Consider the following 20,916-nt stretch of genomic DNA (forward strand, 5'->3'; position numbering starts at 1 on the left):
CAGTTGTAAGTGAGAACTTGTTCTYGACTGGCCTACCTGGTTAAATAAAGGTGAAATATATATATATTTTTAAACACACTTATACCCTAGCCATTATCTGGCAGCATCCCCACTCACACCAGTTTGTTTGCCTATGCCRACCTTCTAGCCGAGGTGTTTCAAGCGGCATATCTGTGTTGTTACTGCTACGAGAACAAACTCTTTGATCTGGGGCAACGATCGGCTTAAACATGAACGGCTTCAGTAGGTTTATTAGCTCCCTAACATTATTTCATTCTCTGAAATAAACTAATTCTCAGAGCTACTCGGGAAATKCAACMATTTTTGGGAGTTCCAAAAYGTTCTCTCCTGCCAGTGACGCAACAATGCCAATATGGCGATTCAGTTAGCTGATGTTCTAAATCATAGTGTTTCCATTCCCCTTTAAATTATGCAAATTTATGTGGCTCAAGCAATGGAATGTATTTGTAAAGCTAGTTGCATTGATTCAACAAATCACAGCAGACTGATGGTACTTACCGCTTTGCTCCTATGGTTACATTCGCAATAGTAATKGCGTACTTTTGTAGGCACCAACTCCACCATAGTTTGTTAAGAAAATKAATGGCGTTTTTGGATAAATGCAGAAAATAAGGTCTTTGTTAAACAGACTTAGATCTCTATTCTTATTTTATAATCTTCATCAGTGAACGTSACTTTTTGTGAATGTTAAAGAATTTGTAATAAAAAATAGGTACCTAAAGGTAATGTTAAATGACTGCTATTATCTCATTGAACAAGTATAAGATCTCCTAAGCCTGTTCTATCAATTGGACATAGTGAGTTATATATTCTGTGCAGATATTGTTCATTGAATAACTTAGCAAAAAAAGAAGGTATATTTTGCTTACATGCAAATCATGTGGGGAAAAATCCACAGGAGAATGGACCAAAAACAGAACTTTTATTAAAATTGTCAATCAACAGTAAAACATTTTTCAATCAGGTCAGGATTCAGTACTCCTCTCCTTCCTCAGCCTCTCCCTCCACTGAATCCACTCCCACTTCCTCGTAGTCCTTCTCCAGGGCAGCCAGATCTTCTCTGGCCTCAGAGAACTCCCCCTCCTCCATACCTTCTCCCACATACCAGTGCACAAAGGCACGCTTGGCGTACATCAGATCAAACTTGTGGTCGAGCCGAGCCCAGGCCTCAGCGATGGCTGTGGTGTTGCTCAACATGCAAACGGCTCTCTGGACCTTGGCAAGATCTCCACCTGGCACCACCGTGGGTGGCTGGTAGTTGATACCTACCTGCAGGGCACAAGAAAAAAAGGGGGGAAAGTATAATAATCCGACTGACCAATTGTACTTGAAAAGGTTTAGGAACATAGATCATTGTGAATGAATAAACCATTGCTTGTTTACCTTGAAGCCGGTGGGGCACCAGTCGACAAACTGGATAGTGCGTTTGGTCTTGATGGTGGCGATGGCAGCATTGACATCCTTGGGCACCACATCCCCACGATACAGCATGCAGCAGGCCATGTACTTGCCATGGCGAGGGTCACACTTCACCATCTGGTTGGCTGGCTCGAAGCAAGCGTTGGTGATCTCTGCCACAGAAAGCATCTCGTGGTAGGCCTTCTCAGCAGARATGAYGGGTGCGTAGGTGACCAGGGGGAAGTGGATACGGGGGTATGGCACCAGGTTGGTCTGGAACTCAGTCAGGTCCACGTTGAGGGCTCCATCGAAACGCAGCGAAGCTGTGATGGAGGAGACGATCTGGCCAATGAGCCTGTTGAGGTTAGTATAAGTGGGGCGCTCRATGTCCAGGTTACGACGGCAGATGTCGTAGATGGCCTCGTTGTCGACCATGAAGGCACAGTCTGAGTGTTCCAGGGTGGTGTGGGTGGTCAGGATAGAATTGTAGGGCTCCACYACTGCTGTGGACACCTGAACACATACACAAGAGGTAGAACAGTCATCTTTAGCTTAAACATAATGAAAATTTACATATTAAACAAACACAAGTATTGAGTACAAGGACAAAGTACAGTACTAGTTTTGCTGACGTGGAAATTTACCAAATATTCATGTGAGCAACTAAACCTTAGAAATACCTGAGGGGCGGGGTAAATGGCAAACTCCAGTTTGGACTTCTTGCCATAGTCCACAGACAGTCTCTCCATGAGCAGAGAGGCAAAACCTGAGCCGGTTCCACCACCAAAGCTGTGGAAGATCAGGAAACCCTGAAGCCCAGTGCACTGGTCCGACTGGGGGGGAGAAAGAATACAAGGAGTAAGGGTAGAGTCCTGCATTGTGCTGAATACTCACGGTTCGCTGCTGTTGACACGCAAAAAAAATCAGCTGGTGGGAAATAAAACATTCTTTCAGCCCACGGTTCAGAACAATTATATTGCGGGTCGGAAACTTTTTAAGTCAAGATAATACTTGCAAATTCCATTAGGCTACGTGAGCAGTGAGGCAGACATAGCCAGGCCTAGAATACAAGCAACGCAGTGAGAGAGTGGAGCAGGGAACTGTCCGTTCGTAGGCCTATTTGTGTGGTGCTGAAACATTCCTAATTTGTCCAAGCGCAGAGCTTATGTTCCCTTCCCCCACTCRAAAATACATTGGCRAGTTTATTTTCCCTGACTCCTAGATCATGCAAAATTGGCTAATGTAACAGGAGAAATAAAAAATAAAGGTTATGATAGTGAAATTCCCCGGTTTGGAAGGATTTTTGAGTTATTGAAGACAACAAACCGGTAGATGGATATACAGCCTGCAAAAGTGCAAGCAGATATTTGTTTACAACAATTTAGTTAATTATCAGATAATTATTACATTCATTCCGGCTTTTGTTCATTTACACTACACACAGGCCATATAAAGTTTAAACCTGTGCGGCTGGTAAATGCTAATAGCCTACAAAATAAATTTAGGCTCCTTTTGCAGCCTATAACCCAATGATCATCAACTAAATTCCGCTGCAGGCCAATTTTTTCTTGAGCTGATGGTCAGGTGGCCAGAACGTAATTGCAAACTGCAAATTGACTGCAAGCCCAAACAGATAATATYTGGCTAAGACATTCTCATGTCAAACCTTGCTTACAATTACATATCTTTCTATTATACTTTTTAAATTTATTTATTTTACTTGAAGCTGATTTGCTGGTGTTTTAACAGTCTTTTAAGTCCAACAATTACAGTCTCTGATGTTGAATATCAGTTTAGGCTTGGCATTGATGTGGCCGGCGCGGGGGTGCAGATCCAAAAAACTGACCTGTGCAAGACACTAGGTTAGGGACAGACTGGCCTCACTGGTGTACAACCATGTTCAAGTAGCTTGCTAGTRAAGTTACATAACTAGTAGTTGGAAACACATTGCTATGAGTTCGCAAGCTGTTACTCACCAGCTTGCGAACTCGGTCCAGCACCAGATCCACGATCTCCTTGCCAATTGTATAGTGGCCACGAGCATAGTTGTTGGCGGCATCCTCCTTACCGGTGATGAGCTGCTCCGGGTGGAACAACTGACGGTATGTCCCAGTGCGGACCTCATCTATGGAAAAKAACAACTCAGTTCGGGCGGGATTTAAAAAAATTTATGTAAAAAATCTTAGTCATGTCAATATTTTAGCAAATGTTCAACCTTACCAACAACAGTTGGTTCGAGGTCCACAAACACAGCACGAGGGACGTGTTTTCCCGCTCCGGTCTCGCTGAAGAAGGTGTTGAAGGAGTCATCCCCTCCGCCGATGGTTTTGTCACTGGGCATCTGCCCATCGGGCTGGATCCCATGTTCCAAGCAGTAYAGTTCCCAGCAGGCATTCCCGATCTGCACACCGGCCTGACCAACGTGGATAGAGATGCACTCACGCTGTGGAGAAATAACATTTGACACAATTTGCTAGCTCTTAAGACAAATGTGTAAAAGCTGGCAGATTTATGTTTATGTTACTTAGCTAGCTACTACATCATTGCTAAATTGTTAGTTACGAGGTAGCTAATATTAAGTTAGCTAGCTAGCTAGGTAGCCAATGTTCTTTTTTTAAAGTAGCCAATGTTAGCTAAGTTAGCTACCATTAGATCATTTGACCAAAATTGTTTTGTTTGTCACTCATCTTCTTGACAGAAAACTTACCATGTTGATTATAAGTAAGACCTGTAGGTAATTAATGTTTAACAAAAATGCGTTCGACAGTTGGCTAGCTAGGCTAACTTGGCTATACAACTTCCAACGGTTAACCGACAAAAAAATTAACTGAAATTAACTGAAAAACATCGCCGATTCACGATAATATAGGTCCCTGAATGAGCCCGCCTCCCTTTAAACCCAATTGGGTGTATTTCAAACAGATGCTGTGTCAATCAATGTGTTTTCTTTTGCAATTGGACMATTATATAAAGTTTCAAAAATCAACTTGATTTACTGCCGTTATATTGGCTTGTTTGGTTGGACCAATCCTGCATTTTCAAATGACAGCGCGGGCTTTTTAGTGCAAAAAATTTCAATTTTACCCAAGTCATTGAGGTGAATTCAATGCTTCCTTCTGCTATTCACTACTTGTGTAGCTAGCAATATTGGAATTGATGATTATTTTTGATTAAGCTGAAAGAAAAAAACGCAAATCTTATTTATGACAAAAACTTACGAGTAAACTTGTAACTGACCAAGAACTGGAAACAGCAGTAGCCTACTAGGTCAAGGCTAGCTCTTATTTTAGTCCTGCAGCATGCTTTATCTTCTAGGCCAAAGTAAACTGCTCTATAGCACTTTGTCCAGGGTTACCAATAATGATGCTGGACAAAGCCCTCAAATGAACTCATCTTTCTGATGTGTGTGTTGTTCTTGTCCTTGTTCTTCTACTCATCTGTATAAAAATGAAAAGACAACATATTTTCCAGCATCATTTGAAAGAAGAGGAGGGCGAGACAGGAGGAGAGAAGTGAGTGAGGGGAGGAGAGAACATAGCTCAATTGTGTTGGGGATTACCATTCAATAGGGTTCAATCTGGTTTGTAGAACAGGTATTCTATTAAAAAACATTTGAAAAAGAGTTAGATAAACAAGGTTTCACTCCACAAATGATACAACAGTTGACAATATAAAATACAGATACAAAAAATTACATTGTAGACCACTCAAATTAAATAGTTTTAAGACACTAAAAGCAGTCAAACACGGGACATCATTAAAGCCATAAACTAGTAAAATACTTAAGTAAAAATACTTAAAGTATTATGCCAGTCGTTTTTTGGGGTGTCTGTACTTTACTATTTATATTTACTTTACTTCATTACATTCCTAAAGAAAATAATGTACTTTTTACTCCATACATTTTCCTTGACACCCAAAAGTACTYGTTACATTTTGAATGCTTAGCAGGATGGGGAAATGGTGCAATTCACGCAGGAGTCACTACTGCCTCTAATCTGRAGGACTCACTAAACACACATGCTTCATTGGTAAATAATGTGTGCCCCTGACTATCCATAAGAAATTACAAAAATTGTATGGTGCTGTCTGGTTTTCTTCATATGGAGTTTTAAATTATTTATACTTTGACTTTTGATACTATACAGCAGAGATGTCCCAGAAACAAAGGAACAGCCAAACCACCACCACCACCTGACATTTGGGMTGAGCTGAGAGCGCTGAGAGACATGTTGGTGGAGCAGAGAGTGGAGTTGAGGATCATGGAGACCTGACTGGGGGACCGTGAGGGGGAGGTGGAAGAGCAGAAAAACAAGGTGATGGTACTAACAACAGATCTGGGAWTCACCAAGAATGAAGTGCAGTTCCTAAAAAACTAAGTTGGCAAGCTGGAGACAGAGAATGCAGATAATGATAAGAGCAAATCTATATTTGAGTTCAATTAAGTTTATGAGACAAATTAACTCAAGTTCCTCTCTTATGTAATGACTGGCAGAGTGACAGCCAGTGAGGGAGGGTGGAGGAGCAGAAAAAGGAGGTGACGGCTCTTGGAGAGGTACTGAGCGCCACTAAGACAATTGCAGCCCCAGAAGAAAAAGGTGGACTAGCTGGAGAAAGAGAATTAAAGTAACAGTATTTAGGAATTAAATACTTCACATTTGTAACTTGATCAAGATAGAAGAATAAAGCTCAAAGACTMATTTCCTTTCTGTTCCATTTAACCCCGAAGGCCAATGACAGACATTGACAGTGGGAACACAGGTAGTCTAAGAGGACATTGATACCCTAATCTACCATTTTCTGGAAACAGCCTTTGAGGAYAGACTGAGTGCCAGTGACAGGAAGGTGAAGGAGCTGAAGAGAGAGAATGCAGTTAAAATACATTAGATATGACCTTCTAATTCACAGAAACACTCCATGTTTCAACATTCGTAGTATGGCATAATGTGGTATGAGGTCAGTCAAGATATGGACTTTCCTTTGTTTGGGCTTCAAAATATAGTGTGGTGAAGGTAGTGGTGTGCTGTTAGTGAATCTTTGAATTCACTAACAGACCAAATGCGTCCTTCTCCGCTGTTTTGACTGATGGAGTTGTAGGACCCCTCAATACCGAAAACTCACCGATCTACAACAAAAGTTACCACCAACATTTGACTTTCTCGTTTGCCTAGTTGACACACACTACCATTTCATCAAGGTCTATGTATGTAGGTCTATGTCCTACATACCAAACACAGGTAATGAATTAGCTGAGCAGTGACCAAACGAATCTACACACACTGAATCTAGCTACAGTTAACATTAGTCAGTGTCTATGAGATGGACTGTGCTCACTTCTCCTTGCTTCTCTTCAGATGCAGGTATCTTCACAGCACTAGTAAGAGTCTACTACTTCAGGTTCACTGCCAGGGATTACAGATCTCCATAATGGATGGGTGTTTACCTATACCACAATGACCAGACTTACGTGGAATAGGGAACAAAACAATGGTAGTGAAAGTGATATATACATATGGCTAGAGGAAGGTGACATGGTCGACATGCATCTCCCCTCAGTCCAAGGGCTATATGATGGTGCTGAATACAACCACAACACCTTCAGTGGCTTCCTGCTCTTCCTTATGCAAGGGKATTTCTGAGGTGAGCAGTTCTGGAGTTAAAGCCCTCATGTCTACTGGACTTAATAAACATCTACAGCTCTGGAAAAAATTAAAAGACAACTGCAAAATTATCAGTTTCTCTGGTTTTAGTATTTATAAGTATGTGTTTRGGTAAAAWGAAATTTTTTGTTTTGTTCTATAAACTGACATTTCTCCCAAATTCCAAATAAAAATGTTGTCATTTAGAGCAGTGTTGTCAGATCTCAAATAATGCAAAGAAAATAAGTTCACAATCATTTTTAAAGAACACAATACTAATGGTTTAACTTAGGAAGAGTTCAGAAATCAATATTTGGTGGAATAACCCTGATTTTCAATCACAGCTTTCATGCGWCTTGGCATGCTCTCCACCAGTCTTTCACATTGATGTTGGGTGACTTATGCCACTCCTGGCACAAACATTAAAGCAGCTCRGCTTTGTTTGATGGCTTGTGACCAAGCATCTTCCTYTTGATCACATTCCAGAGGTTTTCAATGGGGTTCAGGTCTGGAGATTGGGCTGGCCATGACAGGGTCTTGATCTAGTGGTCCTCCATCCACACCTTGATTGACCTGGCTGTGTGGCATGGGGCATTGCCCTGCTGGAAAAACCAATCCCCAGAGTTGGGGAACATTGTCATAGCAGAAGGAAKCAAGTTTTCTAGAACCACCTTGTACATTACTTGATTCATGCACCCTTCAAAGACAAATCTGCCASTTTCCAGCCTTGCTGAAGTACCCCCAGATCATCACCGATCCTCCACAGAATTTCAGTGGGTGCGAGACCTGGAAAGGCCTACAAGCCAGTGTCTCACTGCCACTGTGAAATGTCAGTAGTTTATAAAGAAAAATGTTAATGTCACCCAAACATACCTATGAACTGTAAAACCAGAAAATGATTTTGCAGTGGTCTTTWAATTTTTCCCAGAGCTGTATATACRCACTAAGAAAAATCACTTTTAATTTATTGATAAATTAACCCAATGGTAGATGCAATCTGCATTACGTTTCAGCTAGGTCTACAGGGACATCTTGTGGTTAAAAGTATGAATGACATTTTGCTGTAGGTACTGAATACCTATTATATTACWGTGAAAACATCTTTCCTTTTCTCATGTAAACTATTCATAATCTAACAGTTGGATGAAAGCAAATCATGTCAGGTCAGTGATTACTCAACAGGCAGGATGCATTCCAGGCATATTAACTAATTCCTTAGTCCTAGTGCCCACAATTTAAGCCCTTCCAGCATGAATTACACAGCACATTAACCATGCGTCTCAATTTGTTGAATGATTGTGCAAGTGGTAGTTCTAAGAGATGTGTCAATTACCTCCATAGGTATTTACAGGCAGCGACTGCAATGTCTTATGTACATCCATTGCACTGTGACCAGCCCATCTATTTACTACACACAATGAAGTAYCACCAAATTTGCAATAGATAACTTCAAAGTTGAAATGAGTTACTGAATATAGTACTGAACTCAAACCTCCAAAAGCATGAGGCATTTCATTAGGTTTAACATTAAAACATAYCCCAAAATAGAACTTCCTTCAAGGGTTTGTACTTCAAATATTTCACTTCAAAGACAATGATATCAGGAATGCTTGAACTTTATTGAAATTTAAAGGAATGAAGAGCTGGGATGAGAGGTTAGGGGAGAGGGGAAAGTAAGTGGGTTGGGTTAGAGGGAAGAGGCGGTCAATGGGTGGGATTGGAGGTAAGGGGAGAATTGGGGTTAAGATGAGACATCGTTAAGAGCAGAGGAGAAGCTGCTTAGTTGCCACCACGGAGACGCAGGACCAGGTGAAGAGTGGACTCCTTCTGAATGTTGTAGTCGGAGAGAGTGCGACCATCTTCCAGCTGCTTGCCGGCGAAGATCAGACGCTGCTGGTCTGGGGGGATGCCCTCCTTGTCCTGGATCTTGGCCTTGACGTTCTCGATGGTGTCACTGGGCTCGACCTCCAGGGTGATGGTCTTGCCGGTAAGGGTCTTCACAAAGATCTGCATACCTCCCCTCAGACGGAGCACAAGATGGAGGGTGGACTCCTTCTGGATGTTGTAGTCGGAGAGAGTGCGACCATCTTCCAGCTGCTTGCCAGCGAAGATCAGACGCTGCTGGTCTGGGGGGATGCCTTCCTTGTCCTGGATCTTGGCCTTGACGTTCTCGATGGTGTCACTGGGCTCGACCTCCAGGGTGATGGTCTTGCCGGTAAGGGTCTTCACAAAGATCTGCATACCTCCCCTCAGACGGAGCACAAGATGGAGGGTGGACTCCTTCTGGATGTTGTAGTCGGAGAGCGTGCGACCATCTTCCAGCTGCTTGCCGGCGAAGATCAGACGCTGCTGGTCTGGGGGGATGCCCTCCTTGTCCTGGATCTTGGCCTTGACGTTCTCGATGGTGTCACTGGGCTCGACCTCCAGGGTGATGGTCTTGCCGGTAAGGGTCTTCACAAAGATCTGCATACCTCCCCTCAGACGGAGCACAAGATGGAGGGTGGACTCCTTCTGGATGTTGTAGTCGGAGAGCGTGCGACCATCTTCCAGCTGCTTGCCGGCGAAGATCAGACGCTGCTGGTCTGGGGGGATGCCCTCCTTGTCCTGGATCTTGGCCTTGACGTTCTCGATGGTGTCACTGGGCTCGACCTCCAGGGTGATGGTCTTGCCGGTAAGGGTCTTCACAAAGATCTGCATACCTCCCCTCAGACGGAGCACAAGATGGAGGGTGGACTCCTTCTGGATGTTGTAGTCGGAGAGCGTGCGACCATCTTCCAGCTGCTTGCCGGCAAAGATCAAGCGCTGCTGGTCTGGGGGGATGCCCTCCTTGTCCTGGATCTTGGCCTTGACGTTCTCGATGGTGTCACTGGGCTCGACCTCTAGGGTGATGGTCTTGCCGGTAAGGGTCTTCACRAAGATCTGCATCTTGACACTAAGAAAGAGAAACTATATTAGACTAAACTKCTCCCAAGACTAAAWGCAATTTGATGAAAATTAAACAGGCTATACATAATTAAAACTGTAGGTCTCAAGCTAGTGTTAATATCAATGTCGTTGGCGAATTTCTAAATAGGGCAGCGCAGAGAGCCTCCCATTGGGGGCAGTACTCAGCTGACGTTTACATCAGCAGGCTCCAGGTGCCACCATTTTAGAACAATCTTGGGTCGTCACATGTTAACACGCCACATAGCCCTAAACCCCGCCTATTTCTAAAATGYATCYTAAAATMTGATAGTCCTCAAGTACGGACAAGCTGGTTGTTCATTTGGAAATTCTATGGRGCAGCCATTTCAGTTGTCGTCGACACGTATTTAACGTCCCGTTAAGAAATTAATGTTTCATAATCCTAACATTAGGTCTAATTGAAATTAAGTTCATCATTTAATTCCCGTTCAGCCAAATAAGAGATCTTAGCAAGTTCGGTTTAGTTCACGAGCTGTGCTTCACAGTAAGCTAGTCACTTACTGTATTTGAATGGCGGCTCAAATAAACGTTAGTTAAATAAATTAGCTAAGTCGAATGAAGGTAAAGGCTATCAATAGTAAATAATCATACGGTTGCACACCTTTTTTTAGCTAGCCAATTCAACACCATACAGTCAGCTATAATTTCTACTTAAACAAGCTAGTTGCAGTAGTTAACGTAAACTAGAAAATTAATAGGTCTGACTAGCTAACGTAACGGCAACGTTAACGTCGACGTATSCTTGTACATACACAATAAGAATGGCATTGCGCTACAAATACACATCAAGCTGAATGAAATGTCTGAAAAATGTTTAGGCATTCGTGCTTATTTTGGATAATACCCTACTTACAGGGAAAAATGATCCACCGGTGTTCTTGAATATTCTAGTTTCTGCCTCTGTCTTCAGGAAACGACTCTGTTTTCGCAAACAAAGGGCTGTGGTATTTATACTTTACCGTCACGTATCCTTCCGCCGTTACACCCATATCGAACTATAAACTGCGGATTCGATAAATATCCGTTATCGTATGGATTATTTTGGAYGAAGGGACAAAATCTACGACATACCACAATAAAAACGTTTTATATCAAAGTTTATTTTTAACTCGAAGTATCTGTGTATGAATGGACGGTCGGATAAAAGAAGTCGATCGTTGGCGGAGATAGAAATTAGCAAAAATAGTGATTCGTCGTTCTCTAGCAACAAGCTGCTCAGTCAACACGAAACTAGTCGGCCTCGGGCGGTATCAACCTTGCCAGCTAACTAGTCAAAACGGTTTACGTGTTAGCTATGTCAGTAAAGCCTCAAACTTTTATTTTTGAGTAAGCATAGTTTTGCTACATTCACAAGCATCAACATATTAGGAGCTATCCCAGAGAATCGTTTTTTGGTGCATAGAATACTGTATTGCTTAATTTCATGCAACACAGAYGTGGAAGGTTTATTTCAGGGCATCAAAGTGATTTTATAGAAATTGCATTAACAGCATGGATCAACATTTTCATTCTACACAAACAGGAAAGGCCATTTCCCTCTGAGCCAGACTCCTTCCTAAGCCTCTACCAGCAGATCTAACACTTACTCAGATCTATGAGGTCTAGAGAACAAGCACGGGCATCCCTTTTGACTTCAGCCTGACTGTGCTGAGTCAGCAGACTTTTGGTTGATGTTGCTGTCTTTCCTGAGAGAGGTCATACTGACCATTGTTCCAGAGGCTGACACTTTCTATCTGTGAACCATTCATGGACGTCTAAAGAAGAAAGTAGACAGAACCAACGTTGATTAGTTCTGTAGTAGAAACAGTCATTCAACAGTAACCTAGTCTACCCTTGATCTAAACTTATCAGAGAGAGGACATGAGATTTACATCAGCAAAACTGTGTGTGTGTGTGTGTGTGTGTGTGTGTGTGTGTGTGTGTGTGTGTGTGTGTGTGTGACCTTACTCTCTGTGTGTTGTTGAGGACCTGTGGGTCAGGCTGTCCATAGTTGGCTGGCTTGGCTCTGGGGTGGCAGCCTTGTCTCCCACTACGTCTGGGGGGATGTGTCCTACCCACCGAGTCATAGCCTTCACGTTCACTGGCCTCATCACCTGGTCTGTGGACCACTCCGTGCTGACACGCACACACGCACGCACACACACTAACACACCTACACCTAACACACGCACACACCTAAGCTTAAAATAGCCTTTGTCCTCATGGGGATGTGGGAAATGTCCCCATGAGGGAGAATTTTCCTTGTTTTACTATCCTTGTGGTGACTTTGAGGGATTTTAGGTCCACACAGGATAAAATGACCCCCCCACAYACACACACACCATAGTGCATTGTGCCAAATGGCCTGTGGCTGGGCTCCACTTGGCCAGGCAGTCCTTGTAGCTAGAGAGGTCAAATCCACCGGTGTCTTGTGGTGTCTGTCACTCTTGTGGTGTCTTGTGGTGTCTGTCACTCTTGTGGTGTCTTATGGTGTCTGTCACTCTTGTGGTGTCTTATGGTGTCTGTCACTCTTGTGGTGTCTGTCACTCTTGTGGTGTCTGTATGGCTGATATGGGTCAGCATGTGATCACAGCAGTGTTTGTAGTGACGGAGACTTTTTGGTTCAGTAAGGTCAGCGTATATATGTGTTTTCTGGATGGAGGTATGTGTATCTGTGTAGCAAAGTACATCAGGCCTACTTGGGGAAGAGCTTAGCGAGATACTGAGCGCTCTTCAGAGTGAAAGGGTCTTTATTGCAGAGTACAGGAGCTGGCTCCCTGTGTCAAACTATGATATCTAGAAGGAAGGCTGTGACCACTCGGTCCAGGACCTCGGTGCTGTCCCCCTCCTCCTCACCAGCCCAACCTCAGACCCAGCAGTCTGGCCACAACCCTTGTCTCCTCCCCATACCACACAGCAGGGTGGGCATCCAGCACGGCTCTACACACGGTGGGAAATAAGACAGAGATGAAAATGACAGGGTACAGAGGTAAATACATATATTGGGGGTTATAATAATACAAGTACATGGGTAAATACAAGTAAATAAATACTCTCCCCCTACCTCATCACGGTGGCTTCCCGGAGTGAGGCACCCCTCCCACAAACACCAGAGGAGCATCAGCACTGACCCTCCACCTGCTCTGGACCGGCACAGTCACAGGTCTACCACCACCCTGGAATGGCCGCCGGCAGGGCAGACAGAAAACGCTGGAACTGGGTCAGGGTATAGAGTCCACCCAAGATCAGGACCCCTGTTAATCCCATCCGTGCTGACACACGCATCACCGACGGAGATGGTGGTGCTTGGTCATGGTCTCTTGGTCACAAGTAGTAGGCCGCCTGTGTGTGCTGCTTTTTTGACGAGGTCTTTCTTGCAAAAGAGATGTTTTAGTTTCAGTGAGACTAACCTTGGTGAAATGTACAGAGAGAGGTACTTTCTGGAAAAGAGGGAGAGAAACAAGACCGAGGGAGATTTTACGTCTCATATTCATACAGAAACAAACTGTCTCTCTTCTGTCAACACTGCAGAACACGAGTGTTTATCTGAGATGAGACTATTACGGCAGATCCCTCCGAATGTCCGCTTCCCTCTCCTCGTATCTCTGCAACAACAAAAAAAAGCCTGGAAATGTTTTTCTGTTTCACAACATAAATGTTACAACACACCTGGACCTATTCCTGCAGAGGGGAGGATCTTTTCATGGCATAGATGGAAAAGTTTTGTGTAAATGTATGCAAATATAAAAGACAATGGTAATGCAGCAAATTCAAGCAAACCTCTTGTCCGGACTCTTTCTGTGTTGCATTAGAGTTAATCCTATCATATTATTCATCAAGTCAGTGCCTGTCAGTAACTAGGAAACGCAAACTTCACACGGTCTTTATCAGGCGTTCTAGAACCTTCCCTGTTACTCCAGGGATCAAGGTCAGAATTAGAACAGATATGCAGCTAGGCAAACCAACCGAGTGATAAAGGGAGAGAGAGGGAAGGTGGAGGGGACAGAGCGAGGGAGGGAATTACAAGTGAAAGAGATACCAACAAGCAAGAAAAAGGCCATGGAGGAAATGAAAGTAGACAACATGCTATAGAATATTGGCATGAGAGACATTTTTGCCGCGCGTTAGCGGACGGAAGAGGAAGTTGAACTGTGGTTGGAGCGACTTAGAAAAGGACAGAAGTAAGAATGAGGATCGGTTCGAGAAGAGGTTGAAGCATTTTTCAGGTCTGATTTCTCTGACCCACTTGGCCTTATCCTGTTTTGTATTTACACTATAGGACAGAAGTCACCGTGGCAACTTCCATATTGATTTAAATGTCATTTGACGGAAAATCTCCCCTGACCCTACATTAAAAACACATACAGTGGCTCATATACTTGCTCCATTGTTCTGAGGCTGAGGGCATGGTTTTTTGTTGTTGACGCTCGACCATCTTGTTGACTTTGTGTTGCACTAATCAGTCAAGCCTGCCTTTACATCCTGAGGGCTTTGTATGACTCTGCCCTCTCTATTCACCTGTTTTGTTGGGTAATTACACATATGCCCTCACAGACAGACAAATACACACACAGTGTTTAGTACCTGCTTTCGCAAAAGTAACTTTTCATTTGTGAATAGCAGAAATAGGCATTGAAACAGAACTTTGTTCTTGAGGCTGTTGTGTACTGAGGAGGAACAAAGCTGATGGGTCAGAATGAAAGTAAACCAGTTCCAACAGCTCTGTCACCCCTGGTGTGTGAGAGATGGTGGTATAGGATCTTCACATAAGAACGTGACAAATAACACATTTGATCGCCAGACAGCCTTCCTGTGACTGGAAGTGCACACAAAAGTCCAGTGTCTGGAATGGATCTAGTTCTTTTACCTACCAGACTGTGTTCTTGAAGGAAAGGAGACTAGGAGCTGTGAAGGATTATTGAGACATAGCCTGTGTGTGTGTGCGTGCGTGTGTGGATATACTGTTGCATTAGCAGGACAACACTGCAGAGTGTCAGAGGAGAGAATGTTATCTTCTTCATGTTCCCTGTTCTGCCCTGTGACGAAGGGAGGGACACTCAAATAAATAACTGACAACAAAGACAAGTGCGTGTGTTTTATTTTAATAGAAAGATTCTTTCATACTTTTTATTTTTACCATTTATTTAGGGAAGTCAGTAGCATGGTACATCTTTTCTTCTTTTCTTCTCAAAATGAAAATGTACATTCATTAATCCGCATAAAACGTCACATTTACATCAAAATAAATACATCATCTTGTGGTGGTCTCTTCTGGTGTTGTTATGGTTGGTTGAGCTTGTACAGGTCAGTTACTACGGTAAAACCAGTACTATAAACTGGTCTAAAACCAGGCCTTAGAAATGACTGCAGGCAGGAAGATGGGGCACAACCAGGAAGAGATAATGACCTCACTTCCTGTGAGGTCACTTCCTCCTATCTTTCACTCCTCTTTCTCGCTCCCATTCTCTCCCTCACCTCTCCCCCTCTCTCTCCTTCACATAGTCCCTCCCTCCCTGTCTCTGTATTTGTTCTCTAATGGTAGACACATGAGTAAATAGACAACTTTTCACAAGTGCTTCAGTCTCTTTATCCCCCAAATCCTGCAGCCCCCTTTCACAGTATCTCCTGTCCTCCCCTTTCCCTTGTCCCCCATTGCCTCTCCGACTCATCTTCCCTCTCTCTCATTCCTCTCTCTGTGATTGGAGGACAGGGTCATGGGATCATGGGGGGAAGGGGCAAGACTATAGTCAGTCTGTATTTACATAACTTCCACCTGGGCGGGTCTAAGGAGGAGGAGGAATGGTAGGGGGATGGGTCGGAGGGGCGGATGCTTCATTTTGGGATTCCAACAGTGGAGATGGTCCTCATATTGATACCTCATATTCACGGTTGTCCTGAGAGAGGGGGAGAGAGAGAGAAATGTTAAAAGACCAGTAGTAAGGACCCTCCTGTCTCATACAATGACTATGTTCGTGTGTGTGTTTTCAGTACGTGTGTGTGTTTGTGCGTGTTCTTCCTCACCCCTCCTGTCTCGTAGAGTGGGTTGTCAAACTCGCTCTCCACGGTGATCTGACTGTAGGGGTGCGGGTAGATGAGCGGCAGCCGCAGGTTGGAGTGGTAGCGACACCTGGTGGCCAAGAGAGGAACAGCATGGTGTTAGGAGTATAAAAACACCCAGAACCTTCAGGACACCACCACTGTTTCCATGAGCAGAGAAAGGGAGAGAGAGTATGACATCACATCTCATTCATTTGAGTCTATACATTGAGGTGAAACGTTCAGCACGTGGCAGATAGAATTGTCACATGTAGAGCAGCTGACATGATAATATCATATGATAGAGAATAATATCTGTTCTACCCAATACATTCCTATCTGAATGTTCTGTAACGTTGCAGCCTCCTATTATTCAACCATGTCAAAGGCTGCACAGTCAAATAGGAAGGTAGCCAGGGCAGTTTGTGTTTATTCAATCGTCATAGAGTTTCCATATGACCATGGACAATATAGCTTTTAAACCGAATTGAATACAGAATATTCAGCTATATTCAAATAAGCAATGTTGAGGTGAGAGGGTGTGTGGTCTAACCGTGTGATGTAGACGTAGGCTCCTCCCAGCAGCACGGAGAGCAGAAGTACAAGGATGAAGATGGCCAATGCCATGTTGCCACCGTCCAGACCTGACCCGGCTGCTGCCTCAACGACTGGAGGAGATGGGGGAAATAGATAGAGGAAAGGAGAGGGGAGGGATAGGGGGGAGCAGGGGGGAATAAAAATACTCATATAAATGAGAAATAGACATGGTGGCTTCATTGAAAAGGTCAAAACAACAGATGAGCATTACAAAAGGCAAAAAATATGAAAGCGAATCGAACACGCATGGACAATTAATACAGCATACAGGTAGTTAGGGAAAAGAGTGCATCACCATCATTTACATTTGAGTCATTTAGCAGATGCTCTTATCTACAGCGACTTACAATTAGTGCATTCATCTTAAGATACTGTAGCTAGGTGGGACAACCACATATCACAGGCATAGTAAGTACACTTTTCCTCAATAAAATAGTTATCGGCAAAGTCAGAACTAGAAAAGGGGGGGGTGTCGAGTGCAAGTGTTGGTTCTTTAAATATATATTTTTTTGTATCCAAGATAATTAGACAAACAAAGATCTGCTAAAAAAAAAAATTGATTGACAGCCCACTGGGCACAGATGTAATATCCAACGTCTGTTCCACGTTGGTTCAACATCATTTCATTGAAATGACGTGGAAACAACGTTGACTCAACCAGTGTGTGCCCAGTGGGAGACATGCAGACAAGAACACGGACAGACAAAAACGGAGACAGACAGGCAGGCTCACAGAGAGAGAGACAGACAGACTCACCTTCCAAAGCATGGTTGCCAAAGCAGTCATGGTTGGCTGCAAGACATCAGACATTCTCTCAGACATTGACAGGGTAGATGCGGTATACCATACTGGTGGCAGATACAGTATTTCTAGGGCTGTCTAGAGTCCATACATTTTCTATGTAGTTGCACTACTTCTGACCACAGCCCAGCAGTCTTAAACAACTACAGAGAGTGGAGGAACTACAAATATGGCTGCCGAGAGCTGTAACATGCACATGGACATTATCATTACTTAATTAAACAAGCACCATTCGCATGTAGTATGTCTATGTGGAAAGTGTGGTGGATGAATCAGAATTAGTTGGGTAACATAAGTAATTAAGATGTCATATCTGCATAATATTCTTATGTGATATACTTTTTATTAGAATGTATTTCTAATAGACTCTAGTGTTGGCAGTTGCATTTCTTCCCTCAGCTGGGGCTCAGTCACTTGGGGCCCAGAGAGGGGAGAGGTCAGGCTTGTCGTTTACATGTCTCTGGTGCTATGCAGAATATCAGAAAGGGAAGAGGACAGGATGGAACATTGTCTTCATATGTGAATGTATCTGTTAAACCATTTGAAGGGATGGCGTGATTAAGGAGGAACCAATTACTTGTCTCCACAATGTCTGTGCGCCAGTCACTCCCTCCTTTTCCCATTGGGGGGAGGTGTATGTCAGTGTCTGGAACCATTGTATGTCCTCTCTGATGTTGCACTTATCCTGGGATAGTGTATGACCTAGAGGCTCACTCCYCTCAGTGAGCTTGTCCAGGAGTGGGGTCAAGAGGGGGTTTACTTGAGATGGGAGTATCTAGAGTTGACAATTCATTTATGCCATTGGATGAGATGGTGTTTTTGTGCTATGAAGTACAAGGAACGGCATTWGAACCTCGTCTTAGGGACCAAACTGAACGATAATTTATAGCGAATGTTATCTGGCTAAGGGATACTCCTTTCTCAATTATAAAGTCCCTTTGTGAAATGTTCCTAATATCTGTGGTTCGTCATGTAGGTTGAGAGGGGTGTATCTTGGCTATAAAAGATCTTTGTACTTTTCTGTTGTCACTTTCAATGGTTCATTAGAAATGGCGCATCACTGAAAGTCAAGTGCTATCTTATTATTAAAGATGTAGTTTAAGTATAACTCTGACTGGTGGGTGAAGTTTGTAACTCTCCTCATTTGGTAATGCAGAAATAAGCCACCACAAAAGTCATGGTGAGGAATGTTCCATTCCATGCAGCTCTGCGGGGGTGGCGTGTGGGTGCTTGGCGGCTGGGCCTCACCCCTGCACAGTGGCAGTGGTCCGCTCCATAATGACGGGTTCCCCAGGATACACTTAATGGCGACCTCGCCGATGAGTTCGAAGCCTTGGTAACAGATGAAGGTGAGCGACTCGCTGGGCAGGTAGAGGCGCTTGGACAGGATCTGGTATCCGTTGTCAGGGATACCAGGGTTCTCACAGGAAACAGATTCCTCCGCTGGAGCGAGGGACGGAGAAAGAGATAGAAAGTGTGCACGTGCGAGAGAGAGAGAGAGAAAGGGGTCAACAATAATCTGCTCAACATTTATCGAGCCCTTGACCAGTTGAATCAATGCTAGAAGTGAAATAGCTCAATTAAGTGGAACAGCGTGTTCTGGAGGTAGAGGGCTGGAGAAGTGGTTCTAAGGAGGTGTGAGTCACAGAGTCCGACAGATAAGGAGGGTAGGGTGTTTGATTGACAGCTTCTATCCTGGTCTGACAGCCTCAAGCCGAGCTGCTATGACTAATGGGTAACCTCCGCCCCTCTTCCAGGTGGCAAGGGCCTGATCTGCATACTGCATTAGCATATTAAACGCCTCACACACGCGCGTGCAGCTGCGCGCACCCACGCACATTCACATAGACACACATGAACAACCATGAGAACGCAGAGAGGAGGAGGAAGTTGTCATACACACACACACTCATACACACTTTAATAACCATGAACATACACGCTGGGAGCGGTGTCAGCAGAACAAAGAGAGCGACAGCCCATGTCGAGTCGTCTCCGCCAGAGATCAAGTGTTCATCACAGATTACCTCTGCAACATCAAACGCTATTAAAATAAGCCTCTGGTCTACCGGAGAGAGAGACAGAGAGAACTGCACTGTTCAGGTTTATTATACAGTGACTGACGGTCGACATGCAGCCTCCCGGCCTGGAAAAACACACTAGGGGAGAGTGGGGTAAGCAGAGCCCTTTTATTTAACTTTCAGCATCACTCCGTCAGGAGAAATATAGTATTCTGTCTAACAAAGATATTTACTTTTATTTCAGGATGTTGTGWATCCCTGTAATTCATATAAAAATGACMGTTTTGAAAACATAGCTTGTCCAGAAAAAAAGTGGTCTCTTGGCACAACCTACCCCGGGTATGGGGTAMGTTGAGCCACCTAGAAATTTCTGTACTGAATGAAACACTACCACTACCTTGATSCTTATTTCTCAAACACAATAGCAATCGCTTTTTTGTATTTTAATCATTTTAAGCTTTATTTTAATAATCTTTTAACACACTTAACATAAGCCAGGCTCTGTTGTTACCTCATATCCCTGCGATAATGCCTTGCGATAATGCCTTACTCAACTTGCCGTTACCTCATGGMCTTTGGCTCAACTTTGCCCAAGGCAAACATTTTGACTATATTAGCCTACACTGCTACAAGGATCCACTTTCATGCTAGGTTTAGGACTTCATGTTGAAGCTTACAGAGACCCCAACTGATGTTTAAAACAATCTTACAAGTATCTACTTTGGTTTAGATACAAGCATCATTAAACCTCTTACACGATAAATTCATTTGACTTGGGGAAAATCCTTTTTTGGACCAAACTTGCTTACCACTTTGTCCATGTAGTTTCTTCCTTCGGTCAAATGATACATTTTGTGTAGAGTTTCCTAGAATCTAAGGTGGCTCAACTTACCCCTTTGGCTCAACTTACCCCACTCCAACTGTAGCACAAACTCATCCATTCATAGCCTGCACCCAAATGGCACCCAATTCCTTATATAGGGCACTACTTTTGACCAGGGCCGCACTTACGCACGCATGCATACACACAAGTACTCACAGACACAGTGGGGTAGTTTAGACGTCCAGACAGGGGTGCCAGGCTCTCGTCCGTAGCAGGTGAGTGTGGCACCGCCCTGCATGATGAARCCGGGGTAGCAGCTGTACTGGATGGTGGTCCCCACCAGGAGTTTAGGGTCTGACAGAGACCTGGTAGAGTGTTCCACATGACCCGGGTCTGAACAATACATTACTGAAGAGAGAGGAGGGGGAGGGAGAGTGTGAGAGCGAGAGAGAGAGAAGAGAGAGAGAGAGAGGAGAGGAGAGAAGAGAGAGAGAGAGAGAGAGAGAGAGAGAGAGAGAGAGAGAGAGAGAGAGAGAGAAGAGAATGGGTGTCAGAGTGGGGTTTTTACTAGGCCAGAACTCTCAATCTCAAACACACACACACACACACACACACACACACACCCTCCCCCAGCCAC

The 20,916-nt window shown here is 43.9% G+C and overlaps 3 protein-coding genes and 1 pseudogene across 3 annotated transcripts in view; all 4 read right to left on the bottom strand.

The window, feature by feature from the left end:
• Window positions 1-921: 921 nt before the first annotated feature.
• Window positions 922-4,255, bottom strand: LOC111963869 (tubulin alpha chain, testis-specific). Its single transcript, XM_023987430.2, has 6 exons — window positions 4,127-4,255; window positions 3,640-3,862; window positions 3,396-3,544; window positions 2,100-2,252; window positions 1,405-1,932; window positions 922-1,290 (listed from the first exon to the last, which is right to left on the bottom strand). The coding sequence occupies exons 1-6, from the start codon at window positions 4,127-4,129 to the stop codon at window positions 994-996; spliced, it is 1,353 nt and encodes a 450-aa protein (XP_023843198.1). The 5' UTR covers window positions 4,130-4,255; the 3' UTR covers window positions 922-993.
• A 4,403-nt stretch (window positions 4,256-8,658) lies between these two features.
• Window positions 8,659-10,985, bottom strand: ubc (ubiquitin C). Its single transcript, XM_023987431.2, has 2 exons — window positions 10,876-10,985; window positions 8,659-9,990 (listed from the first exon to the last, which is right to left on the bottom strand). The coding sequence occupies exon 2, from the start codon at window positions 9,981-9,983 to the stop codon at window positions 8,838-8,840; it is 1,146 nt and encodes a 381-aa protein (XP_023843199.1). The 5' UTR covers window positions 9,984-9,990; window positions 10,876-10,985; the 3' UTR covers window positions 8,659-8,837.
• Window positions 10,986-12,627: 1,642 nt separating this feature from the next.
• Window positions 12,628-14,436, bottom strand: LOC139027804 (protein-tyrosine sulfotransferase 2-like; annotated as a pseudogene).
• A 647-nt stretch (window positions 14,437-15,083) lies between these two features.
• LOC111964480 (seizure 6-like protein) overlaps window positions 15,084-20,916 on the bottom strand; it is a 68,871-nt gene continuing 63,038 nt past the window's right edge. The window contains exons 15-20 of the mRNA XM_070443762.1: window positions 20,496-20,687; window positions 18,684-18,878; window positions 17,391-17,426; window positions 16,591-16,705; window positions 16,023-16,128; window positions 15,084-15,895 (exon numbers count right to left, since the gene is read on the bottom strand). Of these exons, the coding sequence (XP_070299863.1) occupies window positions 15,866-15,895; window positions 16,023-16,128; window positions 16,591-16,705; window positions 17,391-17,426; window positions 18,684-18,878; window positions 20,496-20,687 (674 nt within the window). The 3' untranslated portion in view covers window positions 15,084-15,865. The remainder of the gene's footprint in view (window positions 15,896-16,022; window positions 16,129-16,590; window positions 16,706-17,390; window positions 17,427-18,683; window positions 18,879-20,495; window positions 20,688-20,916) is intronic.

The sequence above is a fragment of the Salvelinus sp. IW2-2015 genome, linkage group LG5 (genome assembly GCF_002910315.2).
Source record: "Salvelinus sp. IW2-2015 linkage group LG5, ASM291031v2, whole genome shotgun sequence".
Classification (NCBI taxonomy): Eukaryota; Metazoa; Chordata; class Actinopteri; order Salmoniformes; family Salmonidae; genus Salvelinus; species Salvelinus sp. IW2-2015.